Source organism: Dermochelys coriacea, chromosome 11, assembly GCF_009764565.3.
Source record: "Dermochelys coriacea isolate rDerCor1 chromosome 11, rDerCor1.pri.v4, whole genome shotgun sequence".
NCBI lineage: Eukaryota > Metazoa > Chordata > Testudines > Dermochelyidae > Dermochelys > Dermochelys coriacea.
Window position 1 is genome coordinate 13994829 of NC_050078.2, and position 13131 is coordinate 14007959.

Here is a 13131-nt window from a genome sequence, read left to right on the forward strand (position 1 = left end):
GAACAGGATGCTGGGAGCACTGGTATCGCTACAAGGAGCATGAGAGGGGTGGACAAACCTACATTTCACCAAGAGGTACAGCAGATGTGTGAAAGTGATGGCAACCTGAAATCTGTAGTGCAGTGAAAAAAAAAAAGAACAACTGTTCCCTTGGAGGTTTTATGAGCTCCAGTGGCTGAGGGTGGAGTCTGGGGAATATTTAGATTCCTTCCCTTAGGGGGTGTGAATAGCAGATCATATTCCACTCTCACCCCTGAAGCTTGCCCCTGCCTTTAGATCTCCTTTAATGTGCTTTGCTGCCTGCAGCCCCACCTGCTTGGTAAGTGACAGTTCCTCTATAGAAACTCTTTCACTCTACTGATTTCTCCTTGCACTTGTCCCATCTGCACGCTCTCTGGAAACGCATGTTCCCAGTGGAGAAGGCTCAGGCAGCCTGAATCACATTCTGCCAGCCCTGTTTCCCAGCAGGGCACTTATTCCTGGGCTGTATGCATCTCCGAGCCCCATGGTAATTACCTTTTCCCCTTTAGAGATTAGCTCTGCCATTGTGAAACTTGCATCTCACACAGGAGCCCTGCTTGTTCCCTTATCAATTGGAACACGAGGAATGATCATTCCTCACCGACATGCAGCGATAACAGTGAATAATAGCACAGAGGGGAAGAGGACAGTATTAGGAACATGCTCAATGGAGGTGCTTGTTATTCTTGGGACAGGATCCTGCTGCAAAGCAGGAGGAGAGTTTGGGGTGCTGCTGTCATTGCTGATTCTGTCTAGGGTTCAGCAGCAGAAGAGGAGCATTGGCTCAGGATGATAAGAGCTAATTCCAGCCAGGAGACCAGAAGGAAAATGAACTATGTGAAAGAAACTGAAGGGACCGAGAAAGCCACAGTGGAGAGCTCACGATAGACTGATGATCTCCTGTGCATAGGGATGAAGGAAACAGACAGCAACTGACCATGTGGCGCATCCTGGTGATTCTTTTCTGGTTTTCAACTCTAATTGTAAGTATTTGCCGCTGCTTATTTTATAGCTCCTGGAATCACACGTGGCACACGTTCCATGGGGCAGCATATCCAATAGAGAGAACACCAGACTGGACGACAGGAGTTCTGGTTCTATTCCTGGCTCCGCTGCTTGACTCAGTGTAGGACCCTGGAAAGACATGGTGATGTTCTGTGCCTCAGTTTCCCATTTTCCAATGGAGAGGATAATGCTTACTCACTTTTGTAAAGAACCTGAAGATCTGTGGGTGAAAAAGTGATTATCTACAAGGCAACTGTTTATAAAGTACCAATGAACTTCACTGGAGCTATACTGATCTGCATCAGCTGAGAATCAGGGCCATAAGGTTAAAGGGAAATTGGTTAAAACGTACATTTAAAAAAATGTATTTGGCATTACTAACCTCTCACTTGTTTTAGACTGAAAGAATGTAATATGCTGACATGCTTAACAACATATATTTTGGTTTCCTAGCATAAGATTCCTAAAGTTATTGGGTTTTTACCCCGTTATTCACCCTCCAGTACCCCTGTGTCTCACCATCAATTCATTACAAAGGATAGCTGAACCTGGGGCAAAATCATGGCAAACTGATCACCTTACAGCAGTTTTTTGTAACGAGTATAAAATCAATACTTGAATACACCCAGGGTAAGTGAAGATGAGCTGGTGCAGATGAGTACAATTTTATTCCATCTGGTGAAGATGAGCTGAGCACAATTTTATTGTAGTCAATGCAACAGATTATTTACACCAGCCAGGAATTTGGCCAATGGTTGCTGGAGAATGGATTAAGCCAGTGGTTCTCAACCAGGGGTACGCAGAAGTCTTCCAGGGGACACATCAACTCATCTAGATATGTGTCTAGTTTTACAACAGGCTACAGGAAAAGCACTAGTGAAGTCAGTACAAACTAAAATTTCATACAGATAATGACTTGTTTATACTGCTCTATATACTATCCACTGAAATGTAAGTGCAATATATTCCAATTGATTTATTTTATAAGTATATGGTAAAAATGAGAAAGTAAGCAGTTTTTCAGCAGTAGTGTGCTGTGACACTTGTATTTTTATGTCTGATTTTGTAAGCAAGTAGATTTTAAGTAAGATGCAACTTGCTTACAATGTGTGTGTGCAAGACAAATCAGACTCTTGAAAGAGGTACAGTTGTCTGGAAAAGTGGAGAGCCACTGTATTAAGCTGGATCTAGGCATTCTGTTTCCATGATGAATACAGGTTGCTGACTTTTTGCTTTTCGATCAGCTTCCACAATAATAATAGGGAACATCCTTTTCATGTAGTGACAGTTTCTTCTTCTTTTTGTTTTCAGGTTCTTAGGCTCTAGCCCAAGGGTACTCTAGATTTTTGTTTTACTGAGGACTCCAAAAGCACCCACTTTCTTCTGTGATTCCAGCAACCCATGTCTATCTCCCTATGTCTTTTGTGCCTCATGTCCAAGAATCCTTTGTTCTTTTTCAGTCCTGCTCAAACACAGAAACCAAACCCCCAACTGTCATACAACATAGCAATATACTGATTTGTTTTACATTCAATGTGCTATATATGGCCATGGCTGCTATTTACATTCAATATGTATAGATCTGATAGTTTCACAAGTTTAAAAATGTCTGAAAAAGGATTCTTGATTGTTATTGAAAATGTCATGAATTGCAGATTTCTGTAAATTCAGGACACCTAATTATTAGAGCTGTTTATATTTGGAACATTTTCTATGTAACTAGAACTAAATTTTTTTTTTTGTAAATTAAAACTTATACCCTGTAGAAAATGTTGGGACCCCAGCCTCCACCCTCAAACAGGGACAACATAGGCTCAGGGAGGGAGGAGTTATTTGAGTCAAGGCAGATAGGAAAGCAATTGAGAAACTCTGGAATCAAATGTTGATTTTCCTCAGTAAACACAAGCTTGTGTGCTGCATGCTGCACTAACATGAAAAGTGGCAATGTACAAGGAAATGAAAACTGGACGGGCTCAAAGTCAATGGGATATAAGGAATGCAGCATCAGGTTGTTTCCTTTGAACTTGTGTACTGTAGACACTAGAAACCATAATTGTATGGTTCTCTGGTCACGGCATTAATGGGTGCTCAGGATATTGCAGGAGGTTTTCAGCATACTGCAGAACTGGATCCACTATGTGCCCAGATCCTTCATTCCTTGCATACTCCAGGTTCCACTGACATCAAAGAATGAAGGATCAGACCCAATAGAACCTCTTCTTAGTTGGAAACAAAGTTTGTAACTCAGAAATTGAATTCTTCATTAACTATCTGTTGAATGTGAAATCCAGCTACCAATACTGAAGCACAATGACACAACTCACGGGAGTAAGATGAGCACGATTTGGTCCCCAAAACCAGTCATTTTAAGAAATTAAATTGTATATGTACAACATATGCTGTTTGGGGAATACTTACTCTGGCAAACCAGATACCTAATAAGTTGCCAAACAGACACATTTGTTAAAAGCAGACAAAAACATTCTAGGGATAGAAAAATAATGTGTAATATAAATTCAGAGAAAGATATATATTTTTTTAAATTTCTAAAATAACTTTTTGGGGACCTAAAGGAAATGATACCCAGAGATGATATATGGTGTTTTAAGAAAAAATGATGCTGTTTCTGAAAATATCATGAACCTAGTCATTAATATTTATTTTTTGTATCTGCTGACCAACAACTAGAATAGTTAATATCCATTCTAGAGGATTCTAGGTCGTTTTTCACCACTTGCTTTAACAGTTTTTGATAGTGATTTTCCTATTTTTAATTAATGTTTTGCATTGAATTGAAACACTATTGCACAATATATCTTAATCAGGAAAGCTGGGGTTGTATTGCTAAGTCCTGAAAATGTACTAAACTTCTTTAATAATGTAATTGATTTGCATATAAAAATACATTTATTAAAAAAGGCACCTAACAAAATTCAGAAATGATTGAATGCAATCTATAATTAACAACAGAAAATAGTGACTATAATTTGATTTCTTTACAAATTTAAATCCAACAAGGCATTCCTCTTTCTGGAAGGCTTTTGTTATAGATCTAATGATTTATAAATGCTGATTTCATGAATAGTTATTTTTCTCTTATGTGACTATTCTCTGCTTGTGTGATTCCAAAAAGTTCTTTTTCTCATACATGAATGAGTGACCTTTCATTGTGCAGGTTGAACCTCTTTAATCCGGCACTCTCTGGTCTGGCAACATCCGTGGTCCAGCATAGGCGCCAACTCTGTGGGTGCTCCAGGGCTGGAGCACCCACGAGGAAAAATTAGTGGGTGCGGAGCATCCACTGGTGCCAAACTTCCCCCTTTGCCCTCCTCCCCCTGCGCCTCTCACGCGCCAGCACGCCCGTCCTTACCAACTCCTCCTCCTCCCTCCCAGTGCTTCCAGAGTGCCGCAAAGGTGCCGGACTAGAGAGGTTCAATCTGTATTATGATGCACAATGGGTAGGGGAAAAGAAGAGAATAAACCAATTGGATGAGAGATGATCCACTCTTAAAAAGAGCAAACTCTGTTCAGGAAGAAAATATCAAGAAAATCTTCTTGGGTGAAATCTTGGTTCCATTGAAGTCAATGGGAGTTTAACTGTTGATTTGAATGGGGGCAGGATTTCACTCCTGTTCTTTGGAACAGACTCAGCGCTAGAAATTATTATGGATCCTATTGCACAAGGTACTTATCCTCGCCTTCAAGGTTCTCAATGCTGACTGACATTTCAGTCAACTTACATGATTAGTAAAGAGACACTGCCATGAATTTTAACAAAACTCTCAGTAGCACTTATGCACTCATGTCACTACCTGCAGCCTCACTGATTTGCAGCAAGATTTCTGAATGAATGAGCAGTGTTGACTTTCATGGGACTGTATTTGTACAACCAATAGAATTTGGCCTAGTTTTGCCAGTGAAAGGCTGGCCTAGGGAATGCCCAACAATTCTGTGGTCTAGTATTCTGTAGGGCCAAACTCAGCATTCAGTTATACCAGTACAATCAAAGACCCCACAGGATGTTTTTGCAGTGTAACAGAACACAACTGGGCTCCTCATACAGTATTTAGAGTAATAATAGGCCCAAACTTGAACGCATTGATGTCAATACACAGGAGTAGGCCCACTGTAAATCATAAAGTGCTTGTATACTATTAAATAAAAAGTTTATTTTTATATGCTCTGTTTCAAGGAAATGTCACGCACAATCAGATGATGGGGCTGTATAGACAACGTTAGTGTAAGGAAAGTTTTGTGAGTGGCAAATGTTTCAAGAGAAAAAGTCAAACAACTCAACTTCTTTTCAAAATTTGCAGATCAAGGCTACCCCACCAATATGTGACTTGCTGATTGTCCTGAGGAAGGAAGAAGAACTCTGTGCTGAGACGCTGTCCCAGGAAGAACAGAACAGAACATCTGAAAATGACCAGTTCATGAATTCAGGTAAATGATGGATCTATGGGGAAAATTCTAACCTCAGATTATTACCGTGGATGTGAGATCTAACACTGTTCCTCTCTATAGGCTTGAACTCTCATAGAAAATATATGGGAGTGCTGACCCATAGGGAGAACAGAATATCAGTCAAGATCTGTCGTGTGGCTCTCAGAGCAGATTTCTGCCCTTAGTGTGAGTACAAGCAGTGAGGTGGCAAAATTTGTAGATGATACAAAACTACTCAAGACAGTTAAGTCCGAAGCAGTTTCCTTGCCCCACTTTGTTGGGTGTTTAGTTCTCCTACCCTCGTTTTATGATTATGTCCCTTGGTTAAGGGAAGGCAGCTTGAACTCTCAGCTGATTCAGATGAGCGAAAACTCAGGGAAGCCCAAGGATGAAGTACAATGCTGCAGAGATCTGCTTGGTAGATATGAACAGCTGCCTACAACACATCTGATCATAGCCCCAGCCCTGCTTCCCAGGACCTCACTGTGGTTTGTCCAAGTGGTATCTTACTAAGGTCTTAAGAGAAGCCCTTTGTTAGGAAGGAAATTGTGTACAGAAATAGGGTAACAAACCCCCTACCACTCTCCAGCCCCAGCTTGAGACCAAGCCTTCCCTCGGCTACTTTGTTGCTTTTATTACCCAGCATACAGTGCCTCACAAGAAAAGTAAATGGATGCATAAAGGGTGTACAAGAAGTGTGGCATCTCTATGCTTCCCAGAGGACTTACTCTATGGCACAATCTAATTTTTCAGAGCTCTCATGCTGTGTCTCATGGAAGCACAATACGTTTCCTTTTCCCTAAGACATTCCCTGTAGTTGAATATTAGGTCACTTGTTTCATATTTGGTTGGTCATATTTGCCAGCGATTGAAGAGGACAGTGGTTAGGAACAGGGATTGCCTTTTCACACTCCATCCTCTCATCGTCTTTGATCCATCAGAGGATCTCAAAGCACCATACATACACATTCTTGAGTTAAGCCTCACACCCCCCTGCCATATAAGTAAGTGCTATTATTATCATTTTGTTGGTAAGGAAACAGAGCCCCAAAGACATTTACACATCTAAATGTTCAGAAGCACAACTAATGTGGAGTGCCTCCATTTTTGTTGCCTCAGTGAGTGAGATGCTCATGGCCTGATTTCTAGAGGAGTTGAGAACCTGCCTCTCATTTGGCCCAAGAGGGTGGAAGTCTTGCATTTGGGGACCAAAGCCTATGAGGATACTTTGAAAGATTTCGGTTCCATTAAATCCAGAACCTAATATTGATTTAGTCTCCAAATTGAATCCCAAAATCTAGTCTAAACCTACCCTGGATCCAGAGCTGAAAACTGCCTCCTTGGCCCATCTCTGGTTGTTACTGGAAATCATCACATGGGATTTGCTACTGGAAAAACAACTGTGAAGAAACCAGTTAAAAACAAAGGGCCACATTCAACCCTTGGTGTAACTTTGTAAATGGGAGTCAGAATAAAGCAGTTCCCATAAGTCAATAGACTCTCTGGTAGGAATGATCAGTCACCCTGTTAGAGTGGGAGAGAAAACCCAGGCAAGCGAGTGTTTTTTCCTGGGTAATGACTTCAGAACAGTGATTGAACTAAAGAACAGTATCTTCTGCCTTCTGTTCATGTTTTAATGATGATTTGTTATTACTTTGGTGTCTTATGTAAATAGAGCTGTGGCCTTTTGCTTCTAATATCAGTGAGGTTAATTTAAATTACATCCAGCAAAGGCTGAAGTTGTGGGAACCTGCCAGCACTAATGGCTTCTTGCTTTTGTTATCTGCATGCTTTTATGCTTGACACCTGTGTGGAGAAATACATGTGCAGTGATCCTCAGGTTGGTGCAGCGAGGAACCAACCCCTGGACAACCTGTGGTGGACATAATAGGAGTAAGTATGCAGGAAAGACGAAGACAGCTAGGCAGGGTGTGGCTCCCCCATCTCTTTCCCTTGTTCTGGTATACCTACCCCGGACCCCTCTGCAAAAGCTCTACCTGGCAAATGAGGGAGCAGCTGGGCGTGGAATTGGGACGGGTGAGGGAAAGAGTTTCCGTAGGGGACATGTGCTCCTTCTGATGACTAACATCCATTAAAAAAGCTCAAACAAACAGGATTAGTTAATGGTGCTCTGCACATTGCTGATTTCTGTGATGTTAGGGCTGTGCCAGAATCAGGCACAAAACGTCTAAGCGAAAGGCCGTGTTCTGTAGATTACTATGTGAATAAAAGGAGCCCTTTGGATTTTCCCACCATGGTTTAAGGGAGGAGTGTTACACTCAAATACCACTGGGGTGCGTCTACACTGGAGCTGGGGCGCAACTTCCAGCTCGGGTGGACGTACAATTGCTAACTTTGATGGAACTAGCACCCTAAAAATAGAAGTGCAGCCACAGTGGCACCAGCAGTGAGGGGCTAGCTGCCCGAGGTGGGTATGTAGTTGGGATGGCTAACCCAGCCCATTGCCCACGTCACCACAGCTACACTTCTATTTTTAGCATGCTAGTTAGGTCAAAGCTAGCACCTGTTCGTACCCAAGCTAGAAATTACATCTCCAGTGTAGGCGTACCCTTAATTACCATAACACTCTTTTTTACACTCCAGTTTATGGATGGGGGGAGAGATTCTTTCTTACCTGGAATGTGCTTGGTGCAGGAGAGTGACTGGGGAGGGAGATTATTTCGGGAACTGGTATCTTTATTCCCTCTGGCATAATTCAGAGAAGTTTAGGGGCTGCTCTAATTTTTGTTAGCTGGCTATTGTCCCAAAGAGCATACACCAGCTGAGAATCAGCAGAATGCAGCTGTGCTCTGCCCTCACTCTGACATGCCTCCTATACTGGGGTCGGGATGGGTAGTTGCCACAGGAGCCTATATGCCAGCTTTACTGCAGCTGAGAGATACCATCTTTCAGAGCCACTTCTCAGCTGGCCAGTTACATCTAGGGTATGTCTACACTACGAAATTAGGTCGAATTTATAAAGTCATTTTTTTAGAAATCGTTTTTATATAGTCGATTATGTGTCCCCCCACACAAAATGCTCTAAGTGCATTAAGTGCATTAACTCGGCGGAGGGCTTCCACAGTACCAAGGCTAGCGTTGACTTCTGGAGTGTTGCACTGTGGGTAGCTATCCCACAGTTCCCGCAGTCTCTGCTGCCTGTTGGAATTCTGGGTTGAGGTCCCAATGCCTGATGGGGCAAAAAACATTGCTGCGGGTGGTTCTGGGTACATGTGATCAGGCCCTCCCTCCCTCCCTTCGTGAAAGCAACAGCAGACAATTGTTTCACGCCTTTTTTCCTGAGTTACCTGTGCAGACGCCATACCACGGCAAGCATGGAGCCAGCTCAGCTCACTGTCACCGTATGTCTCCTGGGTGCTGGCAGACGCAGTACTGCATTGCTACACAGCAGCAGCAACCCATTGCCTTATGGCAGCAGATGGTGCAATAGGCCTGAAAACCATCGTCATCGTGTCTGAGGTGCTCCTGGCCACCTTGGTAAGGTCGGTCAGGAGCGCCTGGGCAGACATGGGTGCAGGGGCTAAATTAGGAGTGACTCGACCAGGTCATTCTCTTTAGTCCTGCAGGCAGTCCTACTGTACCATCTTATGGTGAGCAGGCAGAAGATGAGGATGGCTAGCAGTCCTATTGCACCATCTTCTGCTGAGCAGCCAGGAGATGTGGATGGCTTGAAGTCCTACTGTACCATCTGCTACCAGCCAAAGATGTAAAAGATAGATGGAGTGGATCAAAACAAGAAATAGACCAGATTTGTTTTGTATTCATTTGCTCCCCCATCCATGAAATCAACAGCTGACAATCATTTTGGTGAGGTCTGCCGGGGCACCTTGAAAACTTTAATGGAGATTCAGTCCTGCCTGAAATACCAGAGGGAGGGATAGTTCAGTGGGTTGAGCATTGGCCTGCTAAACTCTGGGTTTTGAGCTCAATCCTTGAGGGGGCCATTCTGTGTGACAGTTGTTTTTATTTCTCCTTGATGTAAAGCCAACCCCTTAGTTGATTTTAATTCCCTGTAAGCCAACCCTGTAAGCCATGTCATCAGTCACCCCTCCCTCCATCAGAGCAACGGCAGACAATCGTTCCGCGCCTTTTTTCTGTGCAGATGCCATACCACAGCAAGCATGGAGCCTGCTCAGATCACTTTGGCAATTAGGAGCACATTAAACACCACACGCATTATCCAGCAGTATATGCAGTACCAGAACCTGGCAAAGCAAAACCAGGCGAGCAGGCGACGTCAGCGCGGTGACGAGAGTGATGAGGACATGGACACAGACTTCTCTCAAAGCACGGGCCCTGACAATATGGGCATCATGGTGCTAATGGGGCAAGTTCATGCTGTGGAATGCCGATTCTGGGCCCGGGAAACAAGCATAGACTGGTGGGACCACATAGTGTTGCAGGTCTGGTACGATTCCCAGTGGCTGCGAAACTTTTGCATGCATAAGGGCACTTTCATGGAACTTTGTGACTTGCTTTCCCCTGCCCTGAAGTGCATGAATACCAAGATGAGAGCAGCCTTCACAGTTGAGAAGCAAGTGGCAATAGCCCTGTGGAAGCTTGCAAGGCCAGACAGCTACTGGTCAGTCGGGAATCAATTTGGAGTGGGCAAAGCTACTGTGGAGGCTGCTGTGATGCAAGTAGCCAACACAATCAAAGATCTGCTGATATCAAGAGTAGTGACCCTGGGAAAAGTGCAGGTCATAGTGGATGGCTTTGCTGCGATAGGATTCCCTAACTGTGGTGGGGCCATAGACGGAACCCATATCCCTGTCTTGGCACCGGAGCACCAAGCCGGCGAGTACATAAACCACAAGGGGTACTTTTCAATAGTGCTGCAAGCACTGGTGGATCATAAGGGACGTTTCACCAACATCAACGTGGGATGGCCAGGAAAGGTACATGATGCTCGCATCTTCAGGAACTCTGGTCTGTTTCAAAAGCTGCAGAAAGGGACTTCCTTCCCAGACCAGAAAATAACCGTTGGGGATGTTGAAATGTCTATATTTATCCTTGGGGACCCAGCCTACCCCTTAATACCATGACTCATGAAGCCATACACAGGCAGCCTGGACAGTAGTTGAGCAAGTGCAGAATGGTGGTAGAATGTGCATTTGGACGTTTAAAAGTGCACTGGCGCAGTTTACTGACTCGGTTAGACCTCAGCAAAACCAATATTCCCACTGTTATTACTGATTGCTGTGCGCTCCACAATATCTGTGAGAGTAAGGGGTGATGTTTATGGCGGGGTGGGAGGTTGAGGCAAATCGCCTGCCCGCTGGTTACACGCAGCCAGACACCAGGGCGATTAGAAGAGCACAGGAGGGTGCGGTGCGCATCAGAAAAGCTTTGAAAACCAGTTTCATGACTGGCCAGGCTATGGTGTGAAAGTTCTGTTTGTTTCTCCTTGATGAAACCTTCCGCCCCTTGGTTCACTCTACTTCCCTGTAAGCTAACCTCCCTCCTCTCCTCCCTTCAATCACCACTTGCAGAGGCAATAAAGTCATTGTTGCTTCACATTCATGCATTCTTTATTAATTCATCACACAAATAGGGGGATAACTGCCAAGGTAGCCTGGAAAGGGTGGTGGATGAGGGAAGGACAAGGCCACACAGCACTTTAAAAGTTTAAAACTTTAAAACTTATTGAATGCCAGCCTTCTATTGCTTGGGCAATCCTCTGGGGTGGAGTGGCTGGGTGGCTGGAGGCCCCCCCACCGCATTCTTGGGCGTCTAGGTGAGGAGGCTATGGAACTTGGGGAGTTTGGAACTTGGAGGGTGATTGGTTACAGAGGGGCTTTAGCAGCGGTCTGTGCTCCAGCTGCCTTTCCTGCAGCTCAACCATGTGCTGGAGCATATTAGTTTAATCCTCCAGCAGCCTCAGCATTGAATCCTGCCTCCTTTCATCATGCTGTCGCCACCTTTCAGCTTCAGCCCTCTCTTCAGCCCGCCACTTATTCTCTTCAGCCCGCCACCTCTCTTCATGGTCATTTTGTGCTTTCCTGCACTCTGACTTTGTCTACCTCCGCGCATTCATCTGTGCTCTGTCAGTGTGGGAGGACAGCATGAGCTCAGAGAACATTTCATCGCGAGTGCGTTTTTTTCGCCTTCTAATCTTCACTAGCCTCTGGAAAGGAGAAGATCCTGTGATCCTTGAAACACATGCAGCTGGTGGAGAAAAAAAAAGGGACAGTGGTATTTAAAAAGACACATTTTATAGAACAATGGATACACTCTTTCATGGTAAACCTTGCTGTTAACATTACATACATAGCACATGTGCTTTCGTTCCAAGGTCGCATTTTGCCTCGCCCCACCACATGGATAGCCCCTCCCCCTTCCCCATGGCTAACAGCATGGAACATTTCTGTTCAGCCACAGGCAAACAGCCCAGCAGGAATGGGCACCTCTGAATGTCCCCTTAAGAAAAGCACCCTATTTCAACCAGGTGACCATGAATGATATCACTCTCCTGAGGTAACACAGAGAGATAAAGAATGGATGTTGTTTGAACTCCAGCAAACATACACTGCAGTGCTTTGTTCTACAATGATTCCCGAGTACGTGCTACTGGCCTGGAGTGGTAAAGTGTCCTACCATGGTGGATGGAATAAGGCTGCCCTCCCCAGAAACCTTTTGCAAAGGTTTTGGTGTACATCCAGGAGAGCCGCGAATGCCAGGACAAAATAATCATTAAACATGCTTGCTTTTAAACTATGTATACTATTTTAAAAGGTACACTCACCAGAGGTCCCTTCTCTGCCTGGCGGGTCCAGGAAGCAGCCTTGGGTGGGTTCGGGGGTACTGGCTCAAGGTCCAGGGTGAGAAACAGTTCCTGGCTGTTGGGAAAACCAGTTTCTCCGCTTGCTTGCTGTGAGCTATCTACAACCTCTTCATCATCATCATCTTCCTCGTCCCCAAAACCTGCTTCCATGTTGCCTCCATCTCCATTGAAGGAGTCAAACTACATGGCTGAGGTAGTGGTGGCTGAACCCCCTAAAATGGCAAGCAGCTCATCATAGAAGCGGCATGTTTGGGGCTCTGACCCGGAGCGGTCGTTTGCCTCTCTGGTTTTCTGGTAGGCTTGCCTCAGCTCCTTAAGTTTCAGATGGCACTGCTTCGGGTCCCTGTTATGCCCTCTGTCCTTCATGCCCTGGGAGATTTTGACAAATGTTTTGGCATTTTGAAAACTGGAACATAGTTCTGATAGCAAGGATTCCTCTCCCCATACAGTGATCAGATCCCATACCTCCCGTTTGGTCCATGCTGGAGCTCTTTTGCAATTCTGGGACTCCATCATGGTCACCTCTGCTGATGAGCTCTGCATGGTCACCTCTGCTGTTGAGCTCTGCACTCACCTGCAGCTTGCCACGCTGGCCAAACAGGAAATTGAAATTCAAAAGTTCGCGGGCCTTTTCCTGTCTACCTGGCCAGTGCATCTGAGTTGAGAGTGCTGTCCAGAGCGGTCACAATGGAGCACTCTGGGATAGCTCCCGGCAGCCAATACCGTCTAATTGCATCCACAGTACCCTAAATTCGACCCGGCAAGGCCGATTTCAGCACTAATCCCCTTGTCGGGGGTGGAGTAAGGAAATCGATTTTAAGAGCCCTTTAAGTCGAAAAAAAGGGCTTTGTCATGTG

General features: G+C 44.7%; 1 protein-coding gene across 1 annotated transcript in view; it reads left to right on the forward strand.

Moving 5' to 3' along the window:
* The first annotated feature begins 959 nt into the window (after window positions 1-959).
* The window catches only part of SCTR (secretin receptor), a 29740-nt gene continuing 17568 nt past the window's right edge, over window positions 960-13131 (forward strand). The window contains exons 1-2 of the mRNA XM_038421858.1: window positions 960-1004; window positions 5343-5469. Of these exons, the coding sequence (XP_038277786.1) occupies window positions 960-1004; window positions 5343-5469 (172 nt within the window). The remainder of the gene's footprint in view (window positions 1005-5342; window positions 5470-13131) is intronic.